Source organism: Neopsephotus bourkii, unplaced genomic scaffold, assembly GCF_033783945.1.
Source record: "Neopsephotus bourkii isolate Nb327-2 ecotype Australia unplaced genomic scaffold, CSIRO-AGI_Nbou_v1 NB_1634, whole genome shotgun sequence".
Classification (NCBI taxonomy): domain Eukaryota; kingdom Metazoa; phylum Chordata; class Aves; order Psittaciformes; family Psittacidae; genus Neopsephotus; species Neopsephotus bourkii.
In genome coordinates this window covers 7,470,220-7,483,322 of record NW_026902109.1, presented here as the reverse complement: position 1 = coordinate 7,483,322, position 13,103 = coordinate 7,470,220, and the positions used below count along the sequence as shown (strand labels likewise).

General features: G+C 38.2%; 1 protein-coding gene across 1 annotated transcript in view; it reads right to left on the bottom strand.

Moving 5' to 3' along the window:
* Positions 1–13,103, bottom strand: part of CCDC6 (coiled-coil domain containing 6) — a 48,437-nt gene that overhangs the window by 13,373 nt on the left and 21,961 nt on the right. The window contains exons 3-5 of the mRNA XM_061374071.1: positions 5,852–5,980; positions 2,114–2,217; positions 743–903 (exon numbers count right to left, since the gene is read on the bottom strand). Of these exons, the coding sequence (XP_061230055.1) occupies positions 743–903; positions 2,114–2,217; positions 5,852–5,980 (394 nt within the window). The remainder of the gene's footprint in view (positions 1–742; positions 904–2,113; positions 2,218–5,851; positions 5,981–13,103) is intronic.

Sequence of the window (13,103 nt, the reverse complement as noted above, 5' to 3'; positions counted from 1 at the left end):
GAAACTCAAAGATAAATAACTTAATAAAGAACACTTGAAATGAAATTAATTATGCTAAATCTGTACAAAGAGTACTTTAAATCTAAGGCCTTGCTCTCCTCCTGAAGCTCAGTAAGTGAAGGCTGCAGTGCAGAATTGGCAAGTACAAAGATTAGCAGCCCTTATCTTCTTTTAACTGACACAAATTATTAATACCACAAACTTATGCACAAGCCCCCTGCAAAATCCCATCATCTCTGTATTTAAGGAAGGTGACTGCCTCTGGCAAGCTATTTCTCTTAAACAGCAGTAGAAATATTTCAGTTAGCCTGTCAAGACCAGCACACTAGAGGGGGGAAAACACTTCTCGTTCCCCACTTACCCAAACTCTTCTGTTGTGGTTAGGTATCTACTTACTTATTAATTGAAATACAATGCCATTGACTCAGAACTAGGCACTAAATGATGAGAACTGATGAAATCCAGATAGAAATTTTTTAAAAAAAGATAAACACATTTCTTCTGGCCCAAGATATTAAAGAAAAAATTGTTGATTCTTCCAGACACCTTTTTAGTAAAGCTAAAAACCCCTAAACTGCACCTGAATACATCAAGAAGCAATAATACTGCAATTACAAAAATATTTGAATCCCAAACGCCCTATTTTTTCCTACTTCTACCTTAAGTTCAAACTCATTGAAGTATATATAAAAAGCTTACACTACACAAACCTAGAAAGATTGAAACCAAGTTGTTTACTCACGCTGTAACTGTGCAGCCCTCAGTTGTTTCTTCAACCTCTCCACTTCATTCTTCAAAAATCTGATATGTCTCATCATATTTTCTGGAGAATCTATCTCCATTGATATGTCTCTAGGTGATGGTGGAGCAGATACTGGCTGGTCTAATTTCTCCTGCAAAATTCTGCATAAAAATAGTTAAAACTTCACCTTCAGTTCTACTGGAAATAAATCTTCTTAAAACTCCCAGAAACCCACTGCAAGGATTCTGAAAAGTATATAAGAGTTACTTTAACTACTGTCATTGGGGAGAGAATTTTGGGAGGATTTATAAAGTCTTCTTTTTCAACTCAAGAATAAAAGAAGGTAAAATTTGTTGTCTGAGCACAGACAGATTTTCTGAAATACTCAGATACGACACTTCCAAATGTCTTCTGTTCAGGAAAAACAAATTCTGAACTATATAGGTTATGTCAGTTTTATAATCAAACACTACTTATTCCATAAAATAATTTCTAATCAAATTAATTTAATCTCTGGTGAATTTTTGTATGTACATTCTTAGAGGAAGAACACATATCCAAGATGAAAAGATGAGTAAAGCATGCCTAGGGTGAAACACAAGCTTTTCTGTGTTTCTCTGTAACTAAAAGAGGTAACATTACAGACATTTTCTGAAGCGTAGTCACACAGTTTTTTTGTTGTTTTTTTTTTAATCTCCAAACTAAAAGGTATTCCATATAATGAAGGTTTCAAATACCTAAAAGCTGAAATAACTGATTGTAAATTCAGGAGTAATTAACTTCTCTTATAATAAGGATATGGTAGATAGTCATTGCTCTAAATTATTACTTTTGGAGTTAAGATATGATGAATTTTTCAGCCTGAAAGCATGGAAATGTTCTTCACTAGGAACATGTTGATTGGCCATGATAATGACGACTCTGCCCTGAAGAGCAGGGATAGCACTATGCAAGCACAACATGGCCTGGTTTTCACTTGTACCACACAACATGGTACTAATGCATGGTCTGACTCCACCATAGCTTCTTGTAAGAAGGCACACATTCAAAAACAAATTAAACCAGAAATGATTTGGCTTGAATAAGGCTTTGAATCTAAGATGTACAAAAATGCTACCAATAGCCTATCCTACTATGAATTTATCACTGATGAATATCACATATAGCTCTTCAGAGCACCTTCTACAGTAAAATAAAACTACAAAACCTGCAGTTCACCCAGGCTCAGGCATTTTCTGAGGGCCCGGTCAAGATTCAGAGTCACATTAACAAAACTGTCCTTAAACATGTAGAAGAAAATAAGGTATTAATCATCTCTTCTCCACCAAAAACCAAGAGTTGTAAAAGAAAGCACACTGCAACAAGACAAACCGTTTTTCTGCTTCAAGTTTATCCATCCTCTTCCAGAGACGATTCACTAGTGCTTCTTGTTCTTGTTCCAAAGTATTTTCAAGGTCAATCTTCTCACGTCTTAACTGGAGATGAAAACAATCAGTTTTCTGCAAGGAACTGCCATTTGTAAAGATCACTGTTATAACACCATTTTACATGATGCTTTATGACAGCAAGGAGAAGGCAAAGAACAGGCAAAAATCAGGCTGGCCACAAAGCCAGTGAAAAAAACCCACAAAACCAACCAACCAACCCAACACACTGGTCACAGAGCCAGTGGAAAAAAAAAAAAAAAATCAAGAAATTCAGAAGTTGCACAGTTGTCATCTTTGCAATAGAAATCTTTCTCACAGAACTTGTCTCTGGCCAGCATGGGGGCACTTGAAATCTGGACACACTGATGGCATGACAAGCCTATTTAAACACATTTCCTGTTCCACCTATCTCCAAACTTCAAACTGTATTTACCATCAACTACACCAATATTGATTCTTTTGAAAAATTTCAAAAGCTTTTCACAGTTCAGTAAGACAGAAATTGAAGAGAAGCCATGTTCACCTTGCATTAGGCAAAGCAACATAACAAAAATAGTAAAGAAAAAATTGCAAAATGCCTTAAGTGTTACCGTTATCAACTCTTACTAGCAGAAAAAAAATGCATTTCTATCTTGGCAAAGGCTTTATAAAAGTAAACACTTAACTTGACATTATTCTTATTCATTCACTGTGTGGACAAACATTCCTGATTCTACTGTGAGTTAAGAAGAAACACACATGAAGAAATCTATTACTAGTATTTTAGTACAGATACAATGGAAATATTAATAAGAATATATTAGAATACTAAAAGGCACAGATGATATTATTCAGCGACACTGGCAGCTGAACTCCAGCAGTTAGCAAAACTGAAACATGTGGGAACAGATGAACACCTTTACAGGTTGAAAAGAGCATGGAGGTATCTTTCCCAGCAAAGCCTTATTTAACACCACTTTCCTGAAGGGCAAATAACGTCACATTACAAAATGGAAAGACTGAAAACAGACTAGGCTATTTCCTTGCACATTTACTGCATCACTGGGTGAAGTGTTATTACAGCACTGAAATCTATAAAAGGCTCTGTGCTAATCACTAAATACGTAATGAGATACCCGAACAAAATTTAAGCTTACACACTTCACGTAACAGTGCAAGTTTAATTGATGCACAACTTTAATCTTTCAAGCTTAGAAGAAATACCGTAAGTAAAAATAGACATATGTTGACAAGTAATAGGGAATACAATTAGAAAAAGACATTGCTTCGCATCATTCTACACGAGTTCAAAGTTGCATTCCAATAAAACATATTTTAATTTTTACCATCAGAACAGGTAAACAAGGAAGTAAGTACTTCTTGCTTTGTTTTTTGACCTTCGTCTTCCCTTCAGAGTAAGGGAACCTTCTTCACCATAAATTTGTGTTCCTTGTCCTCTTTTTCACACATACACTTACTTTACTTCAAATGTAGGTAAAATATCCACTGCCTCTGTTCCTGGATTACTGCTTTTTCAGTCTTCTTGCCAACTTATCAACAAGCACAACTGTTCCCTCCTGATATGCAGATCTCCCAAATCAATGAAAGCTGAATATGATCTCTGCCTAAGCCCACTATCCCAAATTTCACCTCTCTGCAGCTCGTCTGCCCCTCCCCCTTTGTAGCTTTAATTCTTTGCAGCTCTCCAAGATTATCTCTCCAAAATTATCTCTCCAGGAGATTTTACATTTCATGTTCTCCTTTCAAAGAAGCAGACATAGAAGACGATTATGGGCAGTTTAGTTACTATTTCTCATCTCCTAACTGCATAAATTCTAGTTTCTCACTGTATTGTATGAAATAGAAAAGCAATTAAAAAGTAGCAGCAAGACTACAAACTTGGACTCCGAAGGACAAAACTGACAGCTACTCATTTTCTATCAAACCACTGAATATCGCTGCTCATTTTAATCAAAACATTCAATTAATTGAAATAGTCACATCATAAATTTCCTCACCATTAGCCTTCAGAGAAGTAAGTTCTGCCACTTTAAGCTGACTTGAGAAAATAAAGTAAGATCCCATTCAAACCCTAATATAATGTAAGTTAGTAATGACACTATGCAACCATCACAGCTACAAACTGGCTAGCTACTCATCACCTGTGGCATGAGCAGCTCTGATGAGAAAAAGTAAACAGGAAAGACACAAAGCACAGATGATTTCTGTTCCATATTTTTAAAATAGCTTAGTGAACATATGTTGTAACTGTCTACTCACTGATTACAGTGATAGATATAGTGATGCAGCCCTTGATTATGTTCAAAGCATTGCTGAAATACTCCTTCCAAGCCCTGTTTAAACATGTGTCCAAAAGGTCATGTTGAAGCATCATGGCAATATCTCTTACTTAAGTCCTTATGCGTATAATAAAGGCAATATTGCTTTGCTCACAACTTTTGGTTGTTTCTTGCTAGGTGTGGCGCATGCCCCAAAGGCTGTTGCTTCACCTGGTTTATGAGCTGTCCTGGTTTAGGCCCAGCCATTAACTCAAAACAATAAGCTTTTCTTATTTTGTGTAAGAGAAGAAATCATGAAGTTCAAAGTAATTTGAGATATACTGTACCTTACTGTAAGGGAAAACAAAGGTATATATTGCGTTCCCTATAAATGCAAATGGAATTTCTAAGTAAAACCAACACACAAATTTAACATTTTCATTAACAAAGTTAAGTTTTCTAGATCAGATACATGAAAGGCCTTTGTATACCCTTGCTTTTTGAACAGTCTATCATTGACTTTCAAAGGTAGCAATAAGTTTCAAATGTTATGATTTCCCAAGTCTCTCTGCCCAGAACAATGATACAAAAATAACCACCATTAAGATTTTAGTTCTGGCTCATGCCAACATTTCAAAGAGAAACCAGCTTTATATGTAAGCTTACTTTGCATTTTGATTAAGTAGCCACCACCACCACCTTGTGGCTAAGAGAGTTATTTCAATTTCATGTTAATTTCCATCTTGAATAGTTGGCAACCACATCATTCTATCTTTCTGTTTTTTAATTTGTTCCATAAATCTCTCTATATAGAATGTTAGCATAAGAGTCAAGAAAACCTATTTTATCATAGAAATAAACATTAATTATTTTACCTACAAAGTCAACAGAAATAGGAGAGTCATACAAAACTGGTTCAAATATTCATACCACCCAAATTACTGACCTTCCCCAACCAGAAAAAAAATTAAGCTCTTTAACAAGGCTGTATATTTTATCAGTTTGCCTTCAGTCACAAGGACTTCTGCTAATGCCACTGAGAAGTTTTAATGCACATGCCTAAAATTAACCATAAAAGCAGTTCCAATGTCTAAACTTGCAGCAGAAATATGAGGGAAAAAAAAAGATGGTGTTTTATTTCTGTAATTTTCACAACTGTCTTGGGAGAAAATGAGCTGGACATAGTAAATTCTCAAATCTTTTTAAGTATACACACACAGCTGACATCTCGCGGTTCAAGTCCTGTGTGATCCAAGCTGCCACAAACAGGTGTCCTAGATCACAACTAGACCACATGCGTATTATCTACTGTAGAGCTTAACTTCCTTAGAAGTAACAGTCTTTCCCACTAGCAGTGTGAGAGTGGAAGCTGATGAATGGCAACAAGAAGCCTGACATATATAATTCTGAAGATAAGGAGTTACCTGCTCCAGGGTGAGCTGCTTCGAAATTGTATCATTTTCCAGTTTTTTGATCTTCTTCATCAGTTTGTTCACTTGAAATTCCTGTTCCTGCTCTAAATGCTGCTCCAATTCAGCTTTCTCATGCTGCAGCTAAAAATTCAGAAGACATGGAACTATTTTAAACACTGAAGTATTAAACATTATACAGCTTTTATATATGTATACATTTATTCTTATTGCACATTAAATTCTCTATTGATAATCCTTCTTAGAAGACTTCAAAATATACAACCCACCTAACAGCCCTTCAAACAAACAAACAAAAAATCAGTATTTTAAACTGTATTCTATTTTCAAAGTATATTGAAGTAAACTACATTTCCAAACATTTAATAAAGTCAAATGAAAATAGATACATGTAGCATATAAAATATAGACATTTCAAAAATAAAAAATCTATATGATTCACAAAAGCATTAATTTTAATCTAAATGCATCATCTCAAGAGCACCCCAAAACATAAAAAGCAGGTCTTAGCACTTCCGTCTCCCAGGCAGCTGAAAGCTTAAAATCATAGAATCAGCTACGTTGGAAAAGATCTTTAGGATCATCAAGTCCAACCTTTACCCCAGAACTGCAAAGTCCACCACTAAACCATGCCACTAAGGGCCTCATCTACACATTTTTTGAACACTTCCAGGGATGGTGATTCCATCACATACAGCAGACAGCATGCGGATTACTACCTAGCTCAAGGTAGCTGCTGCACTTTCCTTAATCTTTACTTTCCTTAATTAAAAAAAGCTAGATGCTTCTGGTTTTTAAGTTGGTTTTTTTTTATTACCTAGCTAAAAATTGAGATGAAAGACAGTTGCTGTAATCAGCTTATATTTAATTAGCAAATTAAGCTGTGTGAAAAGGCATATAGCCAGAGTCTCTCACTTGGCCTAAAGCCAGATGCTGCTAACACAGAAAGCATGTGGCTGGGGACTGCTAGTATTTGCAGACAGTCCAGTGAGTCAGGAAGATCTCAGAGTCCTGTGAAGGCACCTCAAACCAACTTAACAAATATGGTTTCTTGCTCTTGTGTGCTTCATGCAAATGTGACTATCATATTACCTACAAAAAATGAGCTGCAACTGCACAATCTTGCTTGTGCAATCATTCTTTTTAAAACTTGGTGGAATTTCCATCACATGGGAACTGATGAGGCTGATCTGCAGCTGCTGTGTAGGATCTACTAAACCTTGCCTCAGGAGCATGAACACACTTGCAGCCAAAAGACCATTCCCACTGATCAGAAAGCTGCTAAGTGAAGCAATGAAAAACCTAAGGAAACCTACAGACATATTTCCCTTGAGTGCTGAAAGGAGTTATAACTTGACAGCCCTCTTGGACATTCTGATGAACTTACTTTATAGTGCTACTCCCCTTCACACTATTATTCAGAGTGGAAGAAAAATACTAATAACACATCCAAAACCACATATTAATGGTGTCTGTCACTCATAATTAAGACATTTTTTCTCTCTTATTTGCTTGGATCATAAGAACAAACCAAAACACTAAAAAAACAGTTAATGCTGAAACCCTAACACTGAAAACCAGAATTGCTAACAATGAGAAAACATCCACTCATAAAATGCTCGTGGACAATGTTTATTCTATACTTCTATAATTTTATTTAGTATTTTCAAACGGTTTTTATTGTATGTAGTCACAGCAACAACTGTTTACAGATACTATGGCTGCCAGCTAAAGAGAAGGAAAAAGTGTGTTAGAAAGTGTCACCTTGATGACAATGTCTTGCAGACCTTGAATTGCCCATAAAAACTGCAGGAGAGATACTGGGAGAATTTTCAGCTATGTAAGATCAGAGATGGATTAGGTACAAGAGACACAGCTAAAGTGAGAATGGGGTTATCAAATACAAAGCAGCAGAAAAAGTACATGTGTTACTTCTAAGTCCTATAGAAGTGTAGTAATGTCCTTCTGTCTCCACATAAATAAGTTTCCTGATACAATGCAGGACCACACTAACTTTACTTCCTTACTATACTGGCTTATGCTGGGACAGCAAAAAGTTGTTTCGTGAAATAATGAAGGTAATAGATGAAGTACCCCCTTAAAAATACAGCCCTCCTTTATCCCCCAGACTATGACCTTGTACATTGTACTGAACAGCCTATTTTTAGTACTCCAGCCCTCAAATGTTGTCCAACTCCTCCTTCGCTGCATCCTGAAAGTCCTATTTATTAATAAATCTGTATCAGCAGTTTGCTTCCTATTTATGTCCAGATGTTCATCAAATAAATGACAGATGCGCTGACTCTGTTTATTCTGCACAATCACATTTGCATCCTTGAGCTGACTCATCGTATTTTGGAGATCAGGAACGGTAATAGCTAATGTTTACACACATACAGTTTTTGCAAGGATTGTCAAGAATCAGACTTGCATGAGAAATAGTTCTGATTAGCCTCCCAATTACTTATGTGCCTGACTTCACATTATGCTATTATCTTGGCATGTCGAAACATTTTACTTTCAAGGACAGACACTTGGACCAATTTCCACTTCCAAAAATATAAAGATATTGAAAAAAATCTGTAGTTGATTTTGAAAAGGTGTGATGCAGGATTTAAGGAATAATTGTCTTTAAATTCAAACATTATTAAAATTTAATTATTCTTTTGAGCAGCCTTGTTTCACGAAAGATAAAATTTTCAAAATATACTACTTTACATTTCAAAACAAAATCTCAGCAAGTCCACATCCACAGATGTAAGAACAGAGGCTGCATCAAAACACTTCTAATGATATTCTGCAAAGTATTGCTGCCATTCTATAATGACTAGGGATAGAGGACTCTAAAAATATTGTTCCAAACTTGCCAGAGCCTTCGTCAGGTAGACAAAATTATCGTTACAGAAAGTAGATGGGAAAATATGGTGAATGTAAGACCTGTAAGAACTTTCTCAGGAATGTATGTGATGAAAAGTTTCTGTCTACTTCAAAAGCCTCCGCTGAGATGCACGGGCTCCTTCCTCTGCATCATTCAGCCTAGCAAGTTAAAAAGTATGCTAAACAAAGGAAATTTAACTAGTAAAAGCATAAACATTCGCTGTAGTGGCAGTAAAAGGTAATGCCACACAGTTATAAACAGATAATATCAAGCAATGGTATGGCACCAGAAAGCCTGGCAGCAGGAAGAGTTTTATTCCAGTGAAAACACCTTCTTTTATGTGCTACTGTGTATGTTTAGAATCAATCCGTCATAGAGTAAAATATTTCAAAATTAATTTCTTACAATATTGAAAACCTGATGTAACTGTGTTTTATAATAGCGATGCACATCATGCTGAACTGGGAAATTCTTGTTATGCTGTTAATGAGAAGCATGGCAGCTCATGCTCTGGCAGACGGCTTTCACATTTAAAATATTTTAACATCCTGGGAGCTCATTCCAGATGCCACTCAATGTGATGCATAAACCCCTACAATTGTGACAAAGGTTTGACAAAGCAAGAAATACACAGGCGCTATGAGAAAGGTCCCTCTGCTAGGTGGCTTTCAACTGAATAACATGGCAGTAATTTTGACACAGCCACAGACTAGCAAACATTTGAAAAATTAAGCGACTATAAATCATATGCAGTTTACCAGAAGTACACCCCTCCCTCTGCTCCAAAAAGCAAAGTCTCAGAGAAAACAAATCCATATGCATTTTTTTCTCCCTTAGTCATACAAAAAGCAGGAAACCATTTGATTGATGCACGATGTCTGACAGCATGAATTTTGAAAGTCTAGTTCCAGGTCAGACCAGTGTTGCCTGGCAAAACACAAGAGATGAAGAGTTTAACTCCAAATAGCAAAGAACAATGGAGCAATCAACTACTGCCCACACTTCACTGGAGACTACTGTATTTCTGGTTTTGTCATCATCCCATGTCTACATCTAATTTAGCTAGAATTCTCTCCAGAGCCAAGACACCAAAAAAGGAAGTGGGCATTTATCAATTTGTTATTAGCCTTATAACTGCTTCATCAGTCTTGCATCCTCTAATAAAGACAGAATTGCTGTATTCTAGTAGGTAATAGTAAGTATTGGCACACTCAAATCTCAGGAAAAAATAAAGTAAATTGTAATTATTTTAACGTTCTATCTGAAAAACATCAGTCAGGAATTTAGCACTTCACCTACATGAGTGGAAGAGTATTCCGAGCTAGAAAAGATATCGTAATAAATACTCAGTTGACTATGTGATGTGTGCTAATAATGCCCATAAAATGAGTTTATTTGTAGTATCAGAAGTTTCTCTTCTCAGACATTTTATCTGGCAGTCAACATGGGTATAACTTCCACAATTCCTAATTGAAAAAAAATCAAAATTTCCAAACAGATAAGCTTTCCAAAACCAAAAATCAATGTCAATATTATTTTCAGTTCTATACTACTTAAGAAAATTGTCTGCAACTCACCAATACTCTAATATCAACTTACTAAATCCACGATCACTATACAGAAAATTATTTTTGTGGAAACATACTCTAATATTCAAATGTCTCCTAATTCTACAGGTAAGCTCTTCAAGGGAAAGGACCATTTCCTTTGTATAACTTATAAGAATGTTGCTAGTGTTTAGATGAATACATTTACATACATTTTTTTGCATTTCACAGCAAGTTTTTCACATCAAAGACGTAATCAAGCCATGAACTGGGATCTACATTCAGCATACACACAAACTGGGTATGCTCAAGTGGAAGAGGAGAGTTTACAGATCATGGAAGGAAGAGCTGGCCACTTGGGAAGAATATAAGGCTGCTGCTAGAGGATGTAGGAAGGCAGCTAGGATGACTAAGGCCTCCTTGGAATTAAAGCTGGCGAGAGGGGTCAAGGACAGCAGAAAGAGCTTTTTCAAATACATGGCAGGTAAAACTAACACCAGAGGCAATGTAGGCCCACTGATGAACGGGATGGGTGCCCTGGTGACAGAAGATACAGAGATGGCAGAGTTACTGAATGCCTTCTTTGTCCCTGTCTACTCTGCCGGAGGCAGTCCTGAAGAGCCCTGTACCGCTGAGACCTCAGATGAAGATAGGTCAACGGAGCGGTCTGCCTTAAGTCGATGAGGAATGGGTTAAAGACCAGTTGAGCAATCTGGACATCCATAAATCCATGGGTCCAGATGGGATGCACCCGCGGGTGCTGAGGGAACTGGCGGAGGTCATTGCTAGACCGCTCTCCATCATCTTTACCAAGTCTTGGGAAACGGGAGAGGTGCCTGAGGACTGGAGGAAAGCAAATGTCACTCCTGTCTTCAAAAAGGGCAAGAAGGAGGACCCGGGTAACTATAGACCAGTCAGCCTCACCTCCATTCCTGGGAAAGTGATGGAACACCTTATCCTTGGTGCCATCTTAAGGCATATCAAGGATAAGAGGGTTATGAGGAGCAGTCAACATGGCTTCACCAAGGGGAAGTCATGCTTGACCAATCTCGTAGCCTTTTATGAGGAAATAACACGGTGGATGGATGATGGCAGAGCGGTGGATGTGGTCTACCTTGACTTCAGCAAAGCGTTTGACACAGTCTCCCACAGCATCCTTGCAGCTAAATTGAGGAAGTATGGTCTGGATGATCGGGTAGTGAGGTGGACTGTGAACTGGGTGAAGGAGAGAAGCCAGAGAGTTGTAGTCTGTGGGGCAGAGTCTAGTTGGAGGCCTGTATCTAGTGGAGTGCCTCAAGGGTCAGTACTGGGACCAGTATTATTTAATATATACATCAATGATTTAGATGAGGGAATTGAGTGTACTATCAGCAAGTTTGCTGATGACACTAAGCTGGGAGGAGTGGCCGACACGCCAGAAGGCTGTGCTGCCATCCAGCGAGACCTGGACAGGCTGGAGAGTTGGGCGGGGAATAACTTGATGAAATATAACAAGGGAAAGTGTAGAGTCCTGCATCTGGGCAGGAACAACCCCAGGTTCCAGTATAGATTGGGGAACGACCTCTTAGAGAGCAGTGTAGGGGAGAGGGACCTGGGGGTCCTGGTGGACGACAGGGTGACCATGAGCCGACACTGTGCCCTTGTGGCCAAGAAGGCCAATGGCATCCTGGGGTGTATTAGAAGGGGGGTGGTTAGTAGGTCGAGAGAGGTCCTCCTTCCCCTCTACTCAGCCCTGGTGAGACCTCATCTGGAATATTGTGTCCAGTTCTGGGCCCCTCAGTTTAAGAAGGACAGGGACCTGCTGGAGAGAGTCCAGCACAGGGCAACTAAGATGATTAAGGGAGTGGAGCATCTCCCTTATGAGGAAAGACTGAGGGAGCTGGGTCTCTACAGTTTGGAGAAGAGGAGACTGAGGGGTGACCTTATTAGTGTATATAAATATATAAAGGGGGAGTGTCACAAGGATGGAGCCAGGCTCTTCTCAGTGGCAAACAATGATAGGACAAGGGGAAATGGGTACAAACTGGAACACAAGAGGTTCCACTTAAACTTGAGAAGAAACTTCTTCTCAGTGAGGGTGACGGAACACTGGAACAGGCTGCCCAGGGAGGTTGTGGAATCTCCTTCTTTGGAGACATTCAAAACCCACCTGGACACGTTCCTGTGTAACCTTATCTAGGCGTTCCTGCTCCGGCAGGGGGATTGGACTAGATGATCTTTTGAGGTCCCTTCCAATCTCTAACATACTGTGATAATCCATGGCCTTAGCCCACTTACTGTGATAAACAGAATATTAGTGTTAATATTAACTGTTTGTTTTAGAGCAAACAAACAAGCCCTCCACCTGTACTGCAAGTCTTGAGCCAGGTTTGAGAAGTCATCCAGATGTATAGACTACAAAATCTGCTGAGCCAGCAGATTCCTTTGACACAGCTGAAATATGCTTTGCACTAGAGCTTTGATATATCCTTAACATCCTCCCCTCTGTGCACTGCAGGTAAGAGGTGAACCTGTAAGCAAGACAGTCCACGCCACTCACGCTCATAGGTATATCCACCACCAACATCAACAGGATTTTGATACCAGTTCTCAAAGTAAGCTGTGTCAATATTTAAATAGAAGTCAAACTCAGAATTTACTTCCAAAAACTGCTACCTAATGATGCTGAGAAAAACTCCTCAGTTGTAGGGCTAACAATTAGGAACAGAGGTGCATTTAAGAATTGTCACCTTTTAAAACCTTCTGGTTGACATGACCACATTTATCAAATGCTAAATGAGACAGGAAGGCCATGTGAAATGAAGTGTAAGGCTGTAGGCTG